At 42.2% G+C, this 24,134-nt stretch overlaps 2 protein-coding genes across 2 annotated transcripts; both read left to right on the top strand.

Annotated features, from left to right (window-relative positions):
- Positions 1–3,166: 3,166 nt before the first annotated feature.
- On the top strand, positions 3,167–14,310 carry atcayb (ATCAY kinesin light chain interacting caytaxin b; the record flags this gene model as incomplete). Its single annotated transcript, XM_080836218.1, has 11 exons — positions 3,167–3,243; positions 7,926–8,191; positions 8,511–8,681; positions 9,219–9,321; positions 9,527–9,658; positions 9,821–9,907; positions 10,161–10,259; positions 11,130–11,165; positions 11,592–11,645; positions 11,768–11,814; positions 13,324–14,310. The coding sequence occupies 10 exons, from the start codon at positions 3,167–3,169 to the stop codon at positions 11,799–11,801; spliced, it is 1,059 nt and encodes a 352-aa protein (XP_080692344.1). The 3' UTR covers positions 11,802–11,814; positions 13,324–14,310.
- A 2,557-nt stretch (positions 14,311–16,867) lies between these two features.
- On the top strand, positions 16,868–19,544 carry nmrk2 (nicotinamide riboside kinase 2). The gene is made up of 8 exons (XM_080837434.1): positions 16,868–17,045; positions 17,151–17,241; positions 17,972–18,020; positions 18,226–18,394; positions 18,522–18,593; positions 18,818–18,924; positions 19,049–19,134; positions 19,230–19,544. Exons 1-7 carry the CDS (start codon positions 17,020–17,022, stop codon positions 19,129–19,131), a joined length of 597 nt encoding a protein of 198 aa, XP_080693560.1. The 5' UTR covers positions 16,868–17,019; the 3' UTR covers positions 19,132–19,134; positions 19,230–19,544.
- Positions 19,545–24,134: the final 4,590 nt, after the last annotated feature.

Raw genomic sequence — 24,134 nt, forward strand, 5'->3', positions numbered from 1 at the left:
CAGCCGTTTTATATAACTATCAATAAGATGTAACTCGATGTGACTCGTCTAGTTCTCGGTTCTTTTTCATCATAATAAGGAATCTCAGTGTCCCTTCATCTTGCAGTCACTCTCTTTCTCGCTCCCTTGCCCTGCCCTTCTCTTTCCTTATCTCCCTCTTTTAAAAACATGTAATTTCAGATATGACATGGCAACATCATTTTAAAGTATTTACATCTTCCACCATTTACATCTTATATCTTTCACTGCTCAGCTTAATTTCGTGTAACACTCAATGAGGCGAAGGCTAGCAAAAGCATCGTCCACATCTCACTTCACTGGATATTACACGCACTAAGCATTAAGTGTCATATGGATTCACATTATATAGTAGCAGTCTTAAGAGCGCTAAAAGGATGACATCATTCTCAATGTGGAGACCCCACACATAATGCTTCAGCCAATGAGGTGCAGGCATATTGAATGCTCGGGCCAATCAGAGGGCTTGCTGGGCTGAGCACTGAGTCCCTCTGTGTGCTGCCACTGTGCAGAGCGCCAGGCAGCTGTGTGTGTGGGGGGGCTGGGGGACTGATGGGAACTAAATAAAGGAGGAGCTTATGAGGCTGGGAGAGAGCTTGTGTGCCACAGAGAGATGCTGTTGCCAGGGAACAGGGAAAATGATGAATTGCCCATCATTCTCACTATATCTGTGAGCAAAACAGAGAGAGAGATAGACAGAAAGACAGACAGACCAACAGACCATTACAAATGTGACGGCTTATGTTGGCTGACGAAGGAAATAAAAACATAAGGTTAGGGGTTTAAATAATTTTAACCGTGAGGGAGAAAGAGAGAGGGAAAAGGGGTTGAGAAGGAGAGGGGTAAAAAGAGAGGGAGTGGGTAGGAAGTGAACCCCGCGTATACCTCAGGTGGGGATTGCATAATCACAGCTCAGCTCAGCACAGCGTAGTGTTCACCACACTAGTGTTCACCCAGCCTCTCTGGGATTACTGTCTCCTCCATCACCATAGCAGCTCAGAGGATCAACACGCACGACGGACTCCCCCCACCACCTCCACCCACTGCCCCTTCTTTAGAGATGGAAGACCGCAGGCGGACGGGTAAGCAGTCTAGGAAACATCAGATTGGGCAGCGCATCGTCGTGGCCACAGGCTGAGGATGGGCATCCGTGGTGAGGAGGGAGCTGAACCAGGCATACAGACCTGAGCAGACCTGGTCCTGTTTAAACTCCAGCCAGCCAGCCATTCACCAACCTACCGGTTCCAGCCAGCCACCCAGCGACCTACTGGTTCCAGCCAGAGGGCTGCCCTTTTTTTTCTCAGCTCAGGCGGGCAACCAGGCACAGAGGGTTCTTCCTGTTACCAGCTGCTCCAGAGACGCAGAAAGAGACGTAGAGCTTGAAGCTGAGGTTAGTATTGTCATTGTATTTAAGCGACTGGATGTATGGGCTATGCAGGAAAAGATCACACAAACTCAACATCACTGAATGAGAGAGTGAGAGAGAGAGAGAAGGAGGGAAGGACATGAAAAAGCAAGGGGACAAACGGAGGTAAGAAAGAGGGAAGTGGATGCTTGCTTCTCATTTTTTTTGGTGCGAGTTAATCCCACTAATTGGGTGTGATGTAATGTTTTTGTTTTTCTGTCAATAAATGACTGAAAAGTGCGGCGCAGATCCCAGGCTGATTAACATGGGGATGAAGCCCTAGCACACTAGAACTCTCTCTGTGCCCTGCGTGCCCTCTCTGTGCAGATTGCAATTTCACACCTCATTCAGGGTTAAATAGCACAGCCAGATGTCTGGTTCTATCCCATCAGATATGGATCTCCCATTTTCTCATGCCCACTGGCTTCCCTCTCTCTCTCTCTCTCTCTCTCTCTCTCTGTATCAATACTACATGGCTTCTTCAGTCTCTTCCCTTGCATGCCCACCAATGTTGCCAGTGAGGGTCACACCTCTGCGCTCAGTCTCGCAGTCGAAGAAAATACTATAATGTCCCTGCTGTTGTTCTTTTCATTCCTCACCAACTGGCTTGCTTTAAGGTTAGGGAGTATGTGTGTGTATGTGTTATAATGTCTGAGAGAGACAGAAAGGGTGTGTGTTTATGTATGTGGGGGGCAAGCCATCTGCATGGCGGTGAGCATGTGCCACTGCTTACTGCTACGCAGTGTGAGACTTAGATGAGCAGCTGCCCTGAAGACCTCTGACATCTGCGCAGGCAACCACAGCTCCACTAATCTACTGATGTCATGCTAACCTCACCATATATAGAACATAGCATTCATGCTTCACATACTGACATATGCGTGACTTGACTCAATACATCTCAGGGATTTTCTAGGCACTTGTATTATCAGAATGACCATAGAATATAACAGACAAGAAAAGTCCCATTTCATGATGTGCTGTTACTGTGCTACTTAAAGGTTGAATGCATTCATAATTTCTCTGTGTATTGTTCAGTGAGACTGGAATGTTATGACAGGAAACACAATCAAAACTATTGTCCCTGCTGTATTTTAAAATGATTGTCATTGTTGTTGTTGTTGTTGTTGTTAGGCACTATTTCTGGCTGTGACTTTTATCTCAGTTGAGGCACATGGCTTGTTTTTGTGTTTCCCCACTCCACGTGTCAGACAGGGAGCTCCCCAAGGCTGTGCATTTGGTTGCTTTTCCACATGGCCAAACTCACGCAGCAATCACACACGGCAGAGCCAGCCAAGCCTAGTGGCCACTCAGCCGCAGGGATTGATCCATTGTCTGAAGCACCCCTGCCAGCAAGGCCGGGTCTCACTGGAGCTGAGTGCTCACTGCTCTTCTCCTAATGCATTTAGTTTCACGTCTATGCAGAACATGAGAATAGGACTGTAGCTGTCAGATATACCACAGCAAATTAAGCATTGGTGCAAAGCACTGTTTTGAATTGACTTGAATTGAATTGAATTTGTGTCTGGTTGAATAAATCATTCTGTGCAGCGCTCACAGCAAATCTGATACCGCATTTTATATTGACTCTGTATTTTAGATACAAAATAGTCCATATTAGTTAACAACATCTCAGTCTGTGTCTTCAGATCCTTGCTTTGATGCCATTAGTGCTGTTAATGACCATCTCTCTCTTTCTCTCTCTCCCTCCCTCTCCCTCAGCCCTGGCCTCCTCTGGGGAGGATGGGCACTGCAGAGGCCACCCTACGCATGGAGAACATGGAGGTCAAGGATGAGTGGCAGGACGAGGACTTCCCCCGGTAGGCCAATGAGACGCCCCATCCCCGTACTGTGTGGAAATGTGTGTGTGTGTGTGTGTGGATATAAGGGAGGAAACTTATACAGCACTCTTATACTATATGCACTCTAGTGGGTGTGTAAGTTGTGCACAAAACTCTACGCTCACAATTATTCAGCCATGGTGCTTTGTTTCCAAGCCACCAATTAGAGACATGTTCTGTTTATATTATACTCCATGCTTGAGGCAGACGGGTTCTAGATGGTGCCACTGGTTTGTTGCTCCTGTGGCACGTGATGTGTTGTCTGTTTCAGTAGTAGCACATTTTACAACACCTCTGAGGAAGAGACTGATATGTAAAACCTTCACAGGATGGACTGAGATGAAAGAGAGGAGTGGGTCATAAAAAAGGTGGTGATAAAAAGGACCATGTGGGAGGCAAAGCAATCTCTTAGGAAATAGGAGAACAAGTCCTCAAAGTTTGTTTAAACCAGAAAACACCAACAAACAGTCAACTTTGATTCTTGGAGTAGGTGCCATTCGGCAATTGGCAAGGGTGATGATACACAGGCAGACGCAAGAACAAAAGAGACCCTACCACCATAAACACCATTAATGATAACAGATGGTGCGCCCAGTGGACTTAAGACATAAAATGAATTAGGATCATGTCTGAATGCAGTTGTATACTCAAAGTGATTATGAGGTGTTTGAACAGGGTGTGAACAGCGATTTGGGCTCTCTCCAGGTTGCATAGTACCAGGAGCCAAAACAGCATCAATAAAATGAATGCAGTCTGAGAGGAAGGTATTAAACTGTTTACATAATACTGAATTGGGAGTCAAATGAGTCTGTTTGTTCAGTGAACTTAGAGTTCCTGACACTGTCTGACCATCATTCAGAATGAAGGGAGTTCAAATAACACAGATTATTATGGCCAAAGGGAATCACAGGAGAATTACAATCCAATGAACTCACACCCATTTGTAATCAAGAATACCGTAGAGCCAAAAGAGGTGCCTTTAATTCAACGCCAGATAATTAAGCCAGGGACACCTGCCCATCGCACACAAGTGAGCTTTTCTCTGGTGCTCATTTCTGGCAGAGGCACATTTTGGAGCAAGGCGCACTGCAACTTAAGAAAACACATGCAAACAGATAAAACGTAAGCCAATTAAAAAAACATAATAAAACTGGCAACACATGCATGTGCAGAATTTAGAGAAACACATCTGGGTTAGGAAAAAGGCTATGCTATGTTATCTGCCTGTAGCAGTAATAGTTAGCCCACTTTTAGTTACTTTCATTTAGTTTTTAGTTTTTTTAATCAGTTAGCAAATTCTCCATAGGCAAAGTTATATAACCAGTGTTGATATCCTCCAATTGGGGATAAGTTACTTTAAGTTACTTAGGCTGACTGATTAAAAAATATTTCAAAATCAGAGGCTATGTTTTATTAGTCATGTGAAAAAAACCTTGCGATAGTTTAAATTGCGTGTCCCCTTTTTAATGTTTACAATTAAGGTTAAAGCCAGCATAGCGTGTTTCACAATCCAGATGTGTTCATCACTTTTAAACATTTCAGTCATAGTTTGTTGTAATTGCAGCACGTTTCTGAAATGTGTTGTATTATACTAAATTGTACAAAATGTTGCACATGTGTTGTTAAATCATTTAGATTTTTCTTAATTTGCTTGTTTTGTGTCTTTGCATGTATTTTCTTAAGTTGCAGTGCGTTGAGCTTTCAGGACCACCGTAAAAGCCCGTAAGAAGGTTTTCAAGAGCAGGAAGAAGAGAAATAAATGATTGTATATAGATGCAATATTTCATCTCACACGTGTAGCAGCATACATATTCAGTCCCCCCCACAGCAGTAATTTTCTGCTGTTCTTGTGAATTGCTTTGGTAATGCAGTGTAGGCTATACTCTGCCATGCCAATGAAGCGAAAGAGGCAGAAGCATGGGAGGATTAGAAAATTTGCCCTTCTCAATCCGTGCTGAATTGTAGCGTAATTGGGGACTGTGATAAGCTGCTCGTTAGAAGATCACTCTCCCGTGTCTGGACTCCTGCTTGGCATGCGTTCCTGCTGCGCCGCACAGCCAGCGCACATGTAGGTCAGGATTAATCAGCTATGCAGGTGATCTCTACAGACACACATGCACCCCTGAGGGAGCCACTTGAGGCTCCAACAACAGAAATAACAGGTCTGAACAGTGTCTGTCATTTGGGGGAGGCGGACTTATCACAAGGGTTTCTCTTGAAAAAGCTGGAGTTTAATGTTTTGAAACAGGTCCAGTTCAACTCCTTTAATCCTCCTCCTCAGATCCAACTGTCGGGTTATCACAGAATCCTTTCCACTCTTACTTCCCAGGCTGAGAGCCTGTAGTCAGTGGTGGATGTGATGTGTGTGTTTTGGAAGAAGGCTGATATTTAAAATGTCACTGTGCTTTACGCCCCTCTTGTCTCTCCTGAAACATGCTGACAGGCTCTGTTGTGAGAAAGGCCCTTGGGTGTATGCGTAATTACTGTTGTCTTCAGCATGCTCTAGACTAGCTATTGTTCCTTCAGTGGCAGAGAAGCATGAACCAGATTCAAACACTGTGCCCTCATCTCCTCAATAATAGTTTTCACATCTGCTTGCTCTCTCTCTTTCTCTCTATCTCTCTCTATTTCTCAAGCATGTATATCGTTTTCGATTATAACCAGTGTAAACTCCTTAGCTAACCAGAGCTCTCTCTCTGAGATGTTTGCTTTGTGGCTATGTTGACATTGAGCTTGCTCTTAGGGACCAGGCTGACATTGTCTGAGAACCATTGTGCTTTAAAAATAAAATGTACCTGTAATTAAATTAAACGTGTAATTTAGTTTGCTTATGGGTCCAGAAGAACTGTCTGACTTTAATCTACAGTACTGTGCAAAAGTTTTAGGCAGGTGTGAAAAAATGCTGTAAACTAAGAATGCTTTCAAGAATGGAGTTTGTTTTCATCAATTCTTCATAAATTAACAAAATGCAGTGAAGGAACAGAAGAAAATTCTAAATTAAATCAATATTTGGTGTAACCACCCTTTGCCTTCAAAATAGCATCAATTCTTCCAGATACACTGGCGCACAGTTTTTGAAGGAACTCGGCTGGCAAATTGTTCCAAACATCTTGGAGAACTAACCACAGATCTTCTGTGGATGTAGGCTTCCTAAAATTCTTCTGTCTCTTCATGTAAATCCAGACAGACTCGATGATGTAGAGATCAGGGCTCTGTGGGGGTCATACCATCACTTGCAGGACTTTCTGTTCTTCTTTAAGCTGAAGATAGTTGTTAATGACATTGGCTGTATGTTTGGGGTTATGTTCCTGCTGCAGAATACATTTGGTGCCAATCATACGCCTCCCTGATGGTATTGCATGATGGATTAGTATCTGCCTGTATTTCTCAGCATTGAAGACACCATTCATCCTGACCAAATCTCCAACTCCACTTGCAGAAATGCAGCCCCAAACTGGAAAGGAACCTCTACCATGCTTCACTGTTGCCTGCAGACTCTCATTATTGTACCTCTCTCCAGCCCTTCGGCGAACAAACTGCCTTCTTCTACAGCCAAATATTTCTAATTTTGACTCATCAGTCCAGAGCACCTTCTGCCATGTTTCTGCACCCCAGTTTCTATGTTTTCGTGTTTAGTTCAGTCACTTGGCCTAGTTTCCTTGTCGGAGTAGAGCTTTTTGGCTGCAACTCTTCCATGAAGACCACTTCTGGCCAGACTTCCCCAGACAGTAAATGTCTGTACCTGGGTACCACTGGTTTCTGCCAGTTCTGAGCTGATGCCCTGCTTGAAATCTTCCGATTTCGAAGGTAAATAAGCTTGATGTGTTTTTCATCAGCTGCATTAAGTTTCCTTGGCTGACCACTGCGTCTACGATCCTCAACATCTTCTTCAAAAGAGCTTGAACTGCACATTTTGAAACCCCTGTCTGCTTTGAAATCTTTGTCTGGGAGAGACCCTGCTGATGCAGTATAACTACGTTGTGTCTTGTTGCTGTGCTCAGTCTTACCATGTAAATGGATAAAAAATAAACATTTATTGTTTACATTTTTCAAAGCATTCTTAGTTCATAGCATTTCTTCACACCTGCCTAAAACTTTTGCACAGTACTGTATATTAAAAGGCAGGTCCAACTCAGAACACCACTGCACAGCCTCTCAGTATTGCAGTACAGTGTCATCCTCACAGGTCAGAGTGTGTGTCCTTGACCTTGTGCTATGGTTGCCAAGCTGATTGTTGTTGTGGTCTGTCTTCTTTCTAGCTGTAGATAAGATGGTGGTTGTTGTTGTAATATTCCTGTCCTTTGCAGTGGCTGCAGTGATTGTGGTTGTTTCTGCTATCTTCTCTCTACCCTCTCTGTGATGGTAGCAGGGTTTTTGTCATCTCTCTCTTCCCTTTGCCCTTCCCTATAGGCCTCTGCCTGAGGATGGAGAGTCATGTGGCCTGACGGACAACACAACCTGTAAGTATGACGTGGCCCTCAGACAGCCACGAGGCATGGTGACTCACAACTAAAACTTTGTTCAAATATGTATTTTTAATTTAGACATTGTGAGTGTAAACATCGATGGTCTCTGGTTTTGTTACCGGATGGTAAGTTGTGTAACAAAAGTTCTGTCATCACTGAAAAACATAATAATGTAGAAAAATACCTTGTGTACAGTGTATCCCTCGATTGTTGTTGCTTTTCAGCTCCTCCCGGCCCTCTACATGTAGGAGAAGAAATGGTGTCCTCCTCTCGCAGGAAACGACGGACTCTGGTCGCCCCAGACATGAATCTGTCTCTGGACCAGAGCGAAGGTTCCATCCTGTCCGACGACTTCCTGGAGACACCTGATGACCTGGACATCAACGTGGACGACCTTGACACTCCAGACGAGACCGACTCTTTGGAGTTCATCACCAACGGCACCGAGCTGGAATGGGAAGGTAAGCTCAGGGTGCCTCAGGGTATGGTTACTGGGACAAATTCCTGTTACTTGTGTTACCACACAAGGACATAAACAGGATTGTGTAAGTGTTTCATTGGTAAGTTTCATTACACTTCTATAAGGATATTTGATTAAATAAGCCGTGTAAATGGAAATGTAATTTTTACATTTGTGATACACAATGAAGAGGAATTAACAGTGTTTACATTTGATGTCCAAATTAAACCATATAGTGACTATATGGTGCGTGTATTTCATGGCATAATAACTGTAATAACAAATTCAATATTTAGGGTTAGCTAACTCTCCTCTGACAGATGACACCCCTGTTGCCTCGGCGAAGGGTCCCCCGGGCAATGGTGCGGGGCAGAGGGGAGAAGAGAGCGATGGGGCCAGCCGCCTGTGGAGGACGGTGATCATCGGAGAGCAGGAGCAACGCATCGACATGCAGGCTATCCGGCCATACCTGCGCGTTGTCACCCACGGAGGTCAGTCTGTGAGGGGAAGGCTGAGAAAGCCATGATGGATGAAGGGGCACATAGAATGCTGCATTATCGGTGTGGCAGTGGTGCAGTTTTTAGGGTGAGCTTTTCATAAGGCTCTCAGATCAGTGCTGAATTGCAGCTGCACCTCATGAATGATCAGCCTTCTGCATTCGCTATAGAGTGACTGCACTAAACATTTTTACCTGCACAAGGAGAACCCTCACCTGATTCACCACACACTGGCTTCAAATTGACCATCATCATCAGCATCCCATATGTCCACTTCACAGCAGACCTTGGCCCTTGGCTGGCCCCCGACCTGCCCGTGACCTGGTCCTAAACTAGGTCTGCCCTGGAATGGCCCTGGCCCTGGCCCTCCAAACTAAGCTTTCAGAAACATGTCACTCACATGTCAAGTAGTCCTATTTAGCTACTGCATCCATCTTAAGAGAACAGATGGCTATTCCTTTAACTTTTCCTGTCCAGTGTGGAACCCTAAGCTCTCAGTGTGTGCATCATCTTATTTGTCCTCCCACTCAGGTTACTATGGTGAAGGCCTGAATGCCATCGTCGTGTTCGCAGCCTGCCATCTCCCTGACAGCAGCTGTACGGATTATCACTACATCATGGAGAATCTCTTCCTGTAAGGCACCCTGTCAAAACCAGTACAGTATTCATACCTAGAGGTGTGCCTGAGGCCCGGCTGATAGAGTGAGATGTATTTACCATGCTGCAAATGCATTAGTTAGTATACAACATAGTTAAGCCTGTGTTTCCATCCTTTGCTGATGTGCAGCGAAGGGATAATTTATTGCATGGGTTTTGACCTTTAGTGGTGTACTTTTCAGGTATGTGATCAGCAGCCTGGAACTGCTGGTGGCGGAGGACTACATGATCATTTGCCTGAACGGAGCCACTCCCCGCAGGAAGATGCCTGGCATCAATTGGCTGAAGAGGTGTTATCAGATGATTGACAGGAGGTACAGTGGAGGCTGTCTGTGGAACAGCTGCTGTTCATGGACACATCACTGATGTCTTTGGCTAAGTTCATATTTTTTAAATGCTAGTTGTTGTATGTCAGTGACTGTTGTAGGCCTGCATGTCAGAGGGTATTTAATTAGCTCCTTGTGTGTTGCCCTCAGGTTACGGAAGAATCTGAAATGTCTGATTATTGCTCACCCTTCCTGGTTCATTCGGACAGTGCTGGCCATCTCAAGGCCTTTCCTCAGGTCTGCTTATCAATTTTACCTTCTTTCTTTCTTTGGTGGACACTGACAACAGAAAGATATATTGCCCCAAAAACATACAAGGAAATCCATTATTTTTTGCAGCATTGCATACAAATGTATTAATTGCTGATTGTTTCATTTATGTGATATTATTACTCATGTATCAGTAAAACCGCTTGGTACTCTCATGTCGTCTGCGTGTCTCTCATGAGCCACGGCCAACAGCTCATTGTTGTTGTCATCGTTTCTGCAGCGTGAAGTTCATGGAAAAGATCCGTTACGTCCAGAGCCTGGAGGAGCTTGCGCAGATAGTGCCCATGGACCACGTGCAGATCCCGGAGTGTGTGCTGCAGTGAGTACATACGGCCATCAGGGGGCACTGTATTGACAAACAAATCATAACCGTGTGTCTGTAAGCAGTGTTTGGTTGTAAGCCCACATCACATTCTGCTCCAAGTCTATGTTCCAGGTTGGCAGCGGGCCTCTCGTCTTGCAAAACCCAGACGCTTAAATCCATAATTAATCATTGTAATGACACACTGGTGGACACTGGGGCAGTTGTGGCCTAAAATATTCCCTGAACCAGCAGGAAAGAAATGTGTTCCCCACCCTCAACATCCACAGCTGAAGTGCCCTTGAGCAGAGCACTAACCTACAACTGTCCCCTGAGGGCTGTGGCTGCCTACTGCTCATAGTGTGTGTGTGTGTGTGTGTGTGTGTGTGTGTGTGTGTGTGTGTGTGTGTGTGTGTGTGTGTGTGTGTGTGTGTGTGTGTGTGTGTGTGTGTGTGTGTGTGTGTGTGTGTGTGTGTGTGTGTGTGTGTGTGTGTGTGTGTCTATGTGTCCATTCATTGTGCATTGCTCTTAGTGTGTCTGTTCCCTGCTCATGTTGGGTTAAATGCAAATTTCTTTGTGTGTGTTAAAATTCTTGGCCAAGTAATCTGATAATAATAATTTAGAGCATATATGTTTATCTATAGTAGTACTACAATACTCAGCAACATTATATTTATAATTATCTGTTTGATGGCCTCCGGCTAAGAAGGACATGTGAGGAGGGGGGCACTGGGTTGCCTTCAGCTGACTTATAGGGGAAATTGAGATAGAAAAGAGTTAGGCGAGGACAGTATGTCAGGAACATCGGGTTGAGTGTCGGGCAAGCCTTGGACACATGATAAGGTCAGACACTACATCTGGTTTTATGACTTTTTTAATTGCTTTCAGGTATGATGAGGAGAGAATGAAGGCCCAGAGAGAAAGGTAATAAGATGGTTTTACCAATAACACATTTTTAGTTGATATCCTTTAGTAGCAAAGGTTTTTTTTATTTCTTCTGCAACTACATGCAAGCAGCATTCAGTGTTCCAGCCTTGTCAACCCTTACGCCCTTATGGCACCTGATCCTGTACCAGATGTGGCCATGACCTGGCACAGACCTACTGACCAAATTCAGGCTAGATCATTTACTATACCCTGGACACTGAAAATATTCTCCAGTATTCTATTCTACTGTACGGTTTTGTGGTGGGCAAAAGTGTTATATGTTGTATCTAAGCATATTATAAAAGTAATGTCCAAAGCAAATCCATTAGGAGAGGAAACAGAAACATTACATTTAATGAAATGTTATACAGCAGTTATACAGTTATACATAACAATTTACCTCTTTTTTTTTTTTTTCCTAAGTTGCAGTCTAGAGCGGGAGCGTCAGCAGCCAGAGGCGTCCGCCTCTAAAGAGAGGTGAGCACACTGTGCTGTCCTGTTTGGTTGTACACACACATACGCTCTGTCGTGTTAGCTGAGAAGCCCATATGCATTGCACCTGCTGTGTTTGTTTATATTTATATATTTACTCTTTCCAGTCCACTCTCGATGGCAGAGGAGGCAGCGCCCTGACATCTCAGGGAAGGTGAGCAGAGGGATCAGTGTGGGGCAGGTGACGAGGTTGGCATCGCCATCCTGGTGGTGCGGTAACAGTAGATGCCCGATCGACAGTTTTACGGCCACCCCTGGAGCGGTTTGCCATATTGGGAATGTTCCTGCCTGAATTGAGCGAGGGCTGGGAAGCTCACCTCCCTCATGACCCGGAATATTTTATCTTTTTTTTAGAGCTCTCTCTCTCTCTCTCTCTCTCTCTCTCTCCCTCACCCCTCTCTTTCTCAGCCCTGTTACATAAACTTACATCTGCTGGGCTATTTAGCACTGAGAGGTTGTACCCCCCCCCCCCCCCCCACACACACACACAAACCCCACCATCAACACCACCTCCTGCTCCACTGCTGATCAATTCTATTTTTATGGGACCTGGTGATGCACTAGCACCCTCTCTGTCACACACACAGACGCACACACACACAGCAGGATGGGGAGATTTATTTTAGAATGCCATACCATGCTGTCACGCACTGTTCTGAGTAGGACGCTGGGTCATACATCACGGGGGTGTCACTTAGCCCTTGTGCTCATGGGACATGCACAACGTGTAGAATGTTCCCTTCCTGGGGGGGCCCATTCCCACTTTTCTTTTATCTCAAATCCACGTCAGAGATGGCCGAAATGACAGGTATTTCTCAGGTGGTGTCCATGTGCGCTTAGGAATAATCTGTTAAATTATAAGGTTAAGGAGGTTAAAAATGTCAGTCCATTTACATCCAGTAGCATGTATCTGCTTCTAAAAAAGTATCTTTAAAACTTGATGTACATACAAATTGTACGTAGTATATACATATGTATATATAGAATGAATAATGTGATGGTATAAAATTAACTCTATTGGGATGTTCAGTATGTCAGTTCTCAGCACTCTCCGCTCTTTCTTTTAAAGCTTGACTGGCTGCCCTGCTCAAATGTAAGTTTTGTACTGGGTAAAAGTTCAGCCTCTTTCTCAGCATATACTCAGCATGTCGTCCCTGGCTGGAAATAAACATTACGATATCTGAGAATTCAATAACCTGGTAACATTACATTTTAAATTATGCCACAATATTATAATACAATATGGGCATTTTGCTACTGAACACTCTTAGATACCCCCTTCCCTGTATAATTTACCCCTTGGCCCTTTGATATCACATTTAGCTAGAGTCATGGTAATAGTGGAGGTCCATGTTCCAGACATGTTCCTACCCAACAGAAATAGTCCTGCAAGTAAGGGCCACTTGGCCCTGGCTCTGGCCAATACAAGCTTCTTGACTAGCTTTACTGTATGGAGAGAGAAGGAAAGAAATGGAGAGCCATCTTGGATTGCACGTGTGGCTCGATATCAGTGCCAATGGAAATAAGAGCTCCTGTAATGAGTGGACAGCACCTCATGATTTGAATCATATTAATGAACACTACTGTTTTACTCATTGATAGAAACACACATTGAATGGTTGCTTTGTTAATCTGATCCTTTTTCTATGTCTTTTCTTGACAGAGGGGTACGTACAATGGAATGAAGAGGGACACATAAATCTATCATCATTCTTCTCTTCACTGCCAAAAGACCCACGTGGCCTCTCCCATACCAGCGCTTTCCTGTGTCACACTGACCTAGCAAGACACTGACACTGACTATGGCATTTTCCGTAGCACACGGTCTTCAGGAGCAGATCCAGATCAATCTCCAGTGGAGGACGATGACTTTCAAAATGTCCTTCTTCTTCTTCAAACTTCTCCTCTTCTCAATGTCTTCAAGTTCTCTGAGCAGCTCCCAGCAGTGAATGTGAAATGCACACACATCAAGAGCACAAGGAAGGCACACAACCACAGATTGCCAAGACACAACTTCCCAGACTGTAGAACTGAACATCCTGTTCCAAACCGAGTGGGAGACTCCAGAGTTCAGTTCATTTTTGTGCGTCTGTTTTAGATCTTGCCCGATTATGTTCCCAACGGGTTGGGTTAAGTCTTTTCTATGAGACAGCTGTGATCAATGTTAAAGTCGATGTAAAATAGAGTGTACAGTGCTTAACATGTCCATAACACAACATTCGTGGTGAAAACTGAAGGAATGAAAATCAATTCTGTTAATTGTCATGTTGCTGCATGACTCTGAGGCCAGTGATATCTTATACACTGCAGAATCCAATGACTGATCCATTTCATGAGGAGAGAGTGACCAGAGGGCCTGTGCAGGCAGCATCAAGGGAATTTTACATACCCAAACTGACAAGTGTCTGTAATGATGCGGTTCATTTATAAGCTAACTAAACTTGTTCTGTGGTTGAATAATGACAAAATATGTATTCTGGCTTAGGGAGGGTGTGGGGCGAGGTGAGTGCTCTGTGACATGCCGTTCTGTACAGTGTATGTAAACTTTAAGACCTTTGCCATGCTGTGAAAATTAACTTCTTAATTATTTTCTATTATTTTAACAAATGTTTAGACCACGTGAAGTGGCCTTTTAAATCCATTAAATGAAAATAAGAGACATAAAAATTGACGTTGTCTGGTCTATTACATTCTGTCTGCTTCTATGAGGATCATTACTGTAATTGATATTGAGAACTTGAGATTGAGAGGCATTTGGGTCAAAATAGAGCAAAAAAAACAACAGCAATATATAAATCAGCACTTACATACCCTCCAATAGTTCTAAGGAACAGTGTATACACAATTTCCCCGGGATTCTCTGAGTGTGGCTTCTTTTCCTGTCTTTGTAAACAGAGACCACCCCACCCACCCCCCCCCCCCCCCCCCCACACACACACACACACACACACATACACACACCACATATACAAACACATAGAGATACACACATCGCAAACAGAAACACACATACAGACACACACATAAAAAATTCTGCCCCAAAGGAAAGATATGTGATGATATTGTAACACATGCTGATCATACTTCTCTTGATTATAAGACAGAGGAAAATGGTCTTCCAAAAGATGGCAATGTAGAGGTGAAAGTGATATCCCCTTACCCCATAAGGAAATTAAATATATCAAGGTTAACAAGATTAAGTTGCAGTAGCCATAAAAGTAATTTAAACACATTTAATGTCACCTATCTTTTCCCCCTCCCTGGGCTGTGGGCCAAATCAGATCATATTGTGCTGGCTGCAGATGTCTACAACATGCAAAGGACATTTTTTTTAAGTCAATTCACAGGACACATGGGCACCTTCACTTACACAGACAGGTGAGAACCACAAGACTTGCTCTTCTTATCAGGTTCCAAAGTTTATCTCCTAAAATCTCACCATGACTGATTATAAATAGCGGGCGGATAAGGATATTGTGAAAAGCGGTGTGTATAAAGGCAAAATAATCTCTCTGAGTCAGAGCAACAAAGCTACCGAAAGAGCTTTGAATATAGTCATCTCGTGTGCATGGTCAACAGCCTAGGGCTTTGGAGGGAAAACACACACACATACATGTGCACAGACATACATAGGCACACATAGACAGACCCTCATATACACACTCACACAACGTTAACAATTATTCAGTTTTGCCTGGGGACATAATGTTGAAACTTATAATTTCAGCTTCTGACTGCCTGTTGACCTGACTGATATGGTCACAGGTTCCGGAAGGCAGGCTAGTATTCCTACCGGTTGCATCAGGCGGACGTGTGACGCTGTGAGGAGCCACGCTCACACACGCTCACTGTGCTAAATATAGCATTGTTCCTCTCATCTAGGGAGAAGCTTGACATATGGAAATTCTTGTTCAGCTTCTAGGAAAATGTTCACTTGCTGAGGCCACATCAACAGTGAGAGAAAGTTTAATGAAGGAGCCGAATCTCAGCCTGGGAAGTAGTCAAATTATTCAGGTTCTTTGGTCGGAATTCCTCCCTTGTTGCCAAAGTAATGGCTAACAAAAGTCCTTTGCTGAAATTCCAAGCTTTCACATGGCCAACTATGAGATGCAGTCAGCTGGTTATATACTGTCGTGCCTGTATCACAGAAACCAGATGCAAAACTGAATATTGGCTTCATGTGATAATTCCGAATTATCCCTGTGAAACATTATTATTGCGAACTAAATTGGTCCCTGCCAAATCTGAAGAAAACTTAGTAACATTGTACTGTGATCGTATAGCTTGAAACTGATCACATAATATATGTAATTAAATGTTAGTTATTTATGTATGTGTGTGTGTGTGTGTGTGTGTGTGTGTGTGTGTGTGTGTGTGTGTGTGTGTGTGTGTGTGTGTGTGTGTGTGTGTGTGTGTGTGTGTGTGTGTGTGTAATGGTGTATGTGTGCATTTATGTGTGTATAACCATTTACATTTGAATATTCCCACATATATGCATGGATTGTGCATGGACTGAAAAGGTATAGCATTTGCATATTATGTGTGCAGTCGTGCATTAGGCATCTAGACTTCCAAACCCAAGGGATAGCTTTCAACGCTTTCATAACTCTACTCATTACTGGAGGAGATAGGTATAATGATTACATTGTAATCAAACGTAGCAATGTGATATGATAATGATATAGCAGAATGTTGTAATAATGTATCTTTAAAGGAGAGCTTTAAATCTTTAAATGTATTGGTAGGTTTCATGTTAATAGCATACTCCTTCATGGTCAGTTCATGTTGTGATAATGAGCTGGCAACAATGTTTTCTAAAATTGTTTAAATTAAATAATAATTTAAACTTCTTAAGTTATAGCAAGCTCACAATAAATGTCAAAGATTCAGAGATTCTATGGAATGGTTATCTGTTACATAATTTGAGAACCTCAACCATGGTATTGGAGCTGTCTATGATTGACGGTCTAGTACCCATCTGTATTTGATGAAGGACAAAATGCAACAGGTGCAAAGTTTGAACGTGGTCGTCATGCAAATTCAGCACAGACTTTGCAATCGTTGATTGGCCTAGAGTAGTAGGCTGGATTTTCTGATTGGCTGCATGGCACCAGACCCATTGGAGTGCGAAGTTCGTGACTCGTTAGCTCTCCGTGACGCAAGGACACATAGGATATATATTGAAGAGGGAACCCTATTCTATCAATGAAGTAGTAAGGAAAGGGAGATTCTGGAGGAATAGAAAGGAAGGAGAAAAGCATTCCTAAGCCTTCTGAAGTGTTAGCGTGTGTTAGGCTCTCTAAGACCTCGTCGGCTTTATCCGCATATTTTATAGACCAAGACAAATCATAATTTCAAAATGAAATACATAATTGGGATCGGAGGGTAAGTACAACGTACTGCACTTTACAGTTATGACATTTAATCGTTATTTTGGTCTTTAAATAATTGTATTATTTCTTTAATTAACAAAGTGTTTACATTTTCTAGCGTGACCAACGGTGGCAAAACCACGTTGACGAATGGATTGCTGAAAACATTGCCTAATTGCTGTGTAATACATCAAGACGACTTTTTCAAGGTAAAGACTGTTTTTTTTTCCTCTGAAATGTATAGTTCCTGTATGAAGGTATATTAGTCAAAGGATTAAGTTCAAGGTTTGTTCATTAAATGTGGAAGACATTTTTTTATTATTCTGCTTCAGATCTTCACTTAGGCTTCTTTCATATGTTTTTCCTAATTGGTTGAAAAGAAAAGTATTTGAAGGGGGATACTTCATTAAAGAAACATCCTTACTTAACAACAACTTTGAGACATGTGAAGGACTCTATTCATGTTTATAGTGATTCTGTATTTGGCATGCAGTAACTAAACCAATATGCTGATTAATTCCTGGACAGCCAAACACAAATGTAAACATAAACTTTATTGGAAGTCCAGACTCAACATTGGACAAATCCAGAGTCAAGTTCCAACAGAAACCTTTTTTTTTGTACTCTCAATCCTCTCAATGATATGTTTTGTTATATTCTCTAATTATTTTATTGGTGTCAATGCTTCAAATAAATACCCTCAAGAGCTCAACAGTCACCTTGTGTTGACAATGTCAGCTATGACACCACTGATATCAACTCAAGCCAGTCAAGAATACAGCTCTATATAACAGCATACATGCTGTTAAGGAGGCCTTGGCTCCTTTTGAGCCAATGGCCTTGCCAGGTGTTTGGTGGTGATGGCTATCCATGTCCAGGTGTGATCAGCACTGTCTGATACACGATGCAGCAATGTTTTATTGGTCACTGTAATTTCAGACCCAAGATCATATAGAGGTCGGGGAAGACGGCTTTAGGCAATGGGATGGTAAGATTGGATTTCCCTGTAGAGAAAAAACAGTAACGTACAGCATTTTTCTCTTAAATTTGACATAACTATGTCATTACCTAATATTCTTTGAAAACAAAACAAGAGAAAAACAAACAAACAAAACCAAAAAAAGATGTATATTCCATCTCTTTGAGGTCCATGCATCTAAAGCATGCCTGTTTTCGCTCTCTTTTCTCTTCAGTCATCACATCCTTGGACATGGAGGCAATGGTTAACACAGTAAAGGGCTGGCTGGAGAACCCGGTGAAGTTTGCCCGCTCTCACGGTGTGACGGTGTCACCTTTTGCCGAGGACCCAGAGAGGGACACGCACATACTCATAGTCGAGGGATTCCTAATCTACAACTACATGTAGGTCCATTTTACAACTCTGGATTCCCAGTCACCACCTAGTCCACATTCATGGCACTCTAGTAACTCCCCATGTATACTTTTCTCTATATTATGATGGTAACTGTGTAATTGTACTCTATCACAGGCCTTTGGTTGAAATCTATGATAAGTCCTACTACATCACCATTCCATACGAGGAGTGCAAGAGGAGAAGAAGGTGAGGTGTCACTTTAGTTTACAGTAGACACATTTGTTAACATACAGTACATTTACACACAACAAGTCTTGTCCTGATCTGGTGCAAATCTGCATCTGGTCAGAGACGGAAATGTTCCATAGTCAGCCACTCTCTCAGCAAAGCAATGAGGTGGAACTTTGTGTGTACAGAGCATTTTCTGTTTGTATGTTTACAAACACATTTTATCTCTCATCTTGCTGTAGTTCAAGGACGTACACAGTCCCCGACCCACCTGGTCTGTTTGACGGCCATGTTTGGCCCATGTACTTGAGACACAGAAAAGAGATGGAGAACAACTGTAATGCTATTGGTAAGAAAGCAAATTACCATTTTTGTAGCTGTTCATTGATCATTGATATTAATTGTGAATACTATTACTACTGATAATAACAATAATATAATAATAATAAATCACATTCATTTGTTCCCTCTAGTATATATGGATGGCTTGAAATCAAAAGATGAGATCTACAGCTTGGTGTTTGGAGACATTCAAAATACCTTGTTGAATAGCTAATAGGTAAATGCCACATCTTGACATAACAATCTTACCTTTATCCACATTTTTACCTATCAAGATTTCTAAGTTCTTGTTGTCTTTCTTTCTGTTTGCAGTGGGACCAGTGGGTCGAAGACTTTGTGTATAGAATTGTAAATATCTTACTTCAATTAACAAAACAAAATGTCTACATCTAATTGAAACCTCTGTACTGTACATTATACAATGAAATCTAACTTATTCACTGTAAACAAAGACAGAAGCTAGGGATTTTGTATTGTTACATATTGTGAACCTTTTTTATTTGAATTACCTCAGGCTTTGCCAAGTGCTGTACTGCAGCTGGCACAAAGGCTGACTTTAGTTTTCACTCAAATGTTAACCTTTGCTTGAAGTATTACTGTCCTCATACAAAGAGACATTTGAATCGATTTGCTGTTCTGTTTTTATTTCAACAACACCACAACATGATAAGAAATCATACAGTTGAATCATGCAATGTTTAATCTTTAATTATTCACAACATGGGTGAAAAAGAGCAGTCATTTATCAAAAATAGAGAGACATCATCTAATTTAAACAGTCTAGCAAACTACTTCTGATAAAATATATTCCGTTCAATACTGGTATGCTGTGATGCAATGTATTGTCTTTCCTAAAATGAATAACTAGCCCCATAAATGAAATCGATTTCACTAGAATGTCAAGTGCTATAAAACATTTACCGAATGGACGGAAACACTCAAGTCATAAACTTTACCTCAATATAACTCTGTTTAACAAAGGCAGAAATTATTCACCAAAATGCTATTTATTCAACAGTCTCTTAGAAGTGTGCAACTACATTCAACTGACATATTGTTCATATTAAGACATTCTTGCTTGATTCAATAGTCCCTTAGTAGTATACACTTGTAAGTTATTAACATTAATACTCAAATGTTACTGTTTGACCTTTGTTTGCATTAGGCTGGTATTCTCAGCTTTGGTAAGAGGTTATAAAAGTTTGGGTTATTGTGTCAAGAGTCTCATAAGCTCTCTAGTAAGACATCAAAGCACAAGGTGTGTAAATGTGAAAAGCAAACTTTTCACAGTAATGTCATGCATACAGAAAGTAATGGTCACCACGGCTGTATCTTGTGATACATTGTTGGGAGGCACAGAATGCCCACTCTTGGCCGGCTGTTGGGTGTTGGGGAGTGGGTGGATTATATATAGGCCGGATGCCGACAGTGTCAAGAGGGTAAAGTGGGGGGTCTAAATAGAGGGGGATGTTTCTGATCTTGACGTGTCCTGACTAGTGCCCACTCTCACCATGGACTCGGAGGCCAATTGCCACCATTTACAAATGCCTCGCCAGGGGGAAAGGTGAGAGGCTGCCTGGCATGTGCCACGTCATAGCTGAGTGGCAGTGGAAAAGTCACCATATGTAATCATGTTTCTCCCATGTTGGGTCATAAGGAAGCCTGGATAGAGGAGACGTCTCTAACCATGTGCATTTTCTTAAAAATAGAGGTAATGTCCTAAGGGGTTGGTAAAGCTGGGATTGGCTACCTATAATAGTCTGGACCTCAGCATTCAGCTAATATCGCAATGCCAAATATACAGACCTTCAGTACATTATGGCAGTGTTCAAACTGCTATCAAATAAGTCATGCCAAACATATATAATACAAAAATGAAATGGATAAACACATCTTTATCATGCGTAATGAAGCAACATCTTCAAAGCCATTCTTCAAAAACGTTTGACCATTTTTAAGTGGCCAGTCATTCAACCACATGATCTCAGTAAATCACTGTACCTGAAAGGAATGTGACAGGGTCATCCACTGGGGCAGTTTATTTAATAATTGTGCTGTGTAGACGGCAGTGCTTACCCTCCTGAGTTCTATACAGCAAACCTCATGTGCAAAGCAACTTAATACAGATGCAGCTTGTCACTGACACTCATAACCCAGATAGTTTCACAGCCAGACAGTATGTTGCCATGGACAGGTGTAAATGTTTCAAATCTATTTAACATTTGTTGGATGGCAGCTGGGGTACTGGGGGCTTTCCATTCACAGTAGAGTTATGAAAGATCATGCTGCCAAATGAACTTATCTAAACTGATAAAATATAGTTTTTAATTATTATTCACCTTATTTTTGCCATATGCTATGTTGCATAGGTTTCATTTGTATTACACTTTTGATTAACAGATGCTGCTTTGACCAGTTGCAATGTGGCAGAATATGAAGACTCAGCATCAGCTCAATAGTCAGTCAATTGACTTTCTGGACCTTTCCAGACTTTTTCCCACACACAGCCGACAACCAACAAGTGTCTGTTGTCTACCATGATGATTAATTTGAGGTCATCTGAGGCTGTATCAATAGCTTTCTGTTTACTCTTTTAATAACGTGATAGGTGATTTGAAAGTGTCTTAAATTAAATGGGTGACAGATTCAGGCCATGCGTAATGCACCAATTAAACGCTCATTAAATATATAGGTCACATTTTAATGTTGGACACGTGGAAGGTCGACACGTGTGCTTCTGATATTAGCAAGGCAATCATACAATCTGACAATCTACTAAATGAATGTCAGAGCTGTGGTCGAAACTGCTGAATGACAGAGAGTTAATACAGAGCTAGTGACACATTAACAGGTTAGCCATTTTTTCGTGTTAGGGAAAATAGATTCGGCAACACCAAACTAAATTTGGTTAAAATTGTAGTCTGTCGCGGGTAGGCAAAAAGACATACGTCACAAATGGCAAATAGCCTACATTTTAGCCCAAGGCACTTCATGTAAAACATCTATGGTAACTTACAGCAGACGCGTGTCTTGTCAAACGTGTTTCCAAAAATCACGAGTGCAAGTCTCGGTGTGATCTCCATAGCCCCCTAAGGTTCTAATGGGCTATTCATTCACTGAAAGAAACCGACCCGTTCGTTCTTTTCCACCTGCTTGAGTTACATCTCCATACAGTTCCTTACGGCAGACTTTCAAAGAGTGTGGTGATCATTTTAACAGTGTTAATTTCTCACCTGGCAAATTGTTCCCCCATGATCAGTAGTTATGTGGTTGTAAGGTGACCTTCAGACCTCGGGACATATCATAAGGTTGGGTATTCCTTTGTAGGGCAAAGTGTACTTGGCTTCGGTAGTAACAAGAGAGAGGAAGGTATATTCCGGTTGTGGTTTCTTGTAGTAAAACCAATAAAGACGATCTTCGTTTTATCACACAAGAGGCAAAGATCAGTGCAGCCTGGGATACCTAGATTTATGAAATGAATATTCAGAGCGGTAGAAACATTAGTTTGATGTCGGGAGCAAAACAAGGGGAAGATTTTATTCATCAACCTTTTTCCGAAACATCCAGGAGTGTCAAGCAAATGTGATTTTTATTTCAAGCAATTTCCCAAAAAACCGACATAAAGCATTATACCTATTGTATGTTCAAACTTTGTGGCAACACTTTTGGTTGTGTTTTTACTGATGTATTTTTACTTCAGACACACAAGTAAATACTCATACTCAATGCAACATTCATACTTACTGTTGACTAAACTTTGTGTCTTAGTATCCTGCTCAGGGGTAATATCTTGTGCCAAACACGTCTCGGGGGTTTCTTCGTTTTTATAGAGACTAGTCAAAGGGGCGCGGCTATTGCTAATCTCCGAGAGACTCGAGTTTCTTGATAATAATAGTTGTCAGTGACTGTGGTCTTGCCCTATTTGGCTTGAATGTCCGTCCAGACATTTCTCAGACGCGACGCGCTGGACTTGACTGAGTGAGAAATGCTTAACCGAGCTCGCGGTCAGGTGCTCTGTATCCCGTGACACATTTGATCCACGTCGAAGCTGATTGCTGACCTCTTACATTCGCAAATAATCAATAAACTGTTGTATTAAAACAAGGAGCAGGCATTCGTTATTCTTGATTGGCTAAATTTGGCTCTGTTATGATGGCACAATGATTTTGGCTGGGGTGATAATTCTGATACATTAGTGTTAAATCAAGTGAGTGTGGGGGCTTGGGGTGGGACAGATAGAGATTTTGAATGAAAGCAGTTGTGTTGAACAGACAAAAAGATGAGGAAGTGAGGGTTGAGGGATTATGGATTGATCAAAATGCTGAATGTCTGACTGTGCTGAGAATCTAAACTCCTACACTGTAAATTGTTAAAATTCTGTCCAGGTCATGACTCAGCCTGAAAACATATCTCCCACCTGCAAACCACTAAGGTGCTTATTAAATCATACAGCACTGACATACAGTGGACAAACCCTCAGAGAGCCTTACGAAACTGAATCTATGGTTTGCAGAGGTATGAAAATGTACAGTTTCCTCCACATTTATCCACCATTTATTTCAATTATATATTTTACCCATTCCCAACATTTTGCTATTCATAATTAAATCAACGCATTGAAAAGTCTATATGTAAAAGCAAAATGGCTGGCCAGTGCCACCTTCTGGCTGAATAAAGGCATAATCCTAGTAGGCAGGAGGTACAGAATAAATCTTTTTAGGGGAAAGGAGCAGAGACAGGAGCAACATCAACATCAGTTTTTCGGTGTTCAAGTTTGAGACAGACATTAAGACTTACTTTTCCTAAATTTGGAAGGTCAGATGGCTGGGTTAAATAAGTTACTTTAACCTCGGGCAGTTCTGTTGTAGACAACAGAGGCAATGGCCAACGTGTATAGTGGCACAAAGTTTATAATATTTGCATGTCCATCCTCAGTCTGAGGTAACTAAAAACACACACGCGCGCGCACACACACACACACACACACACACACACACACACACACACACACACACACAAATGCTCGCCCACACATGCACACACGCACAAATACACATGTGCACACACACACACACACACACACACACACACACACACACACACACACACACACACACACACACACACACACACACACACACACACACACACACACACACACACACACACACACACACACAGAAAGCATTTGTTTACTGAAGGGATGCTGTAAACATG

This window comes from Sprattus sprattus (assembly GCF_963457725.1).
Source record: "Sprattus sprattus genome assembly, chromosome: 4".
NCBI lineage: Eukaryota > Metazoa > Chordata > Actinopteri > Clupeiformes > Clupeidae > Sprattus > Sprattus sprattus.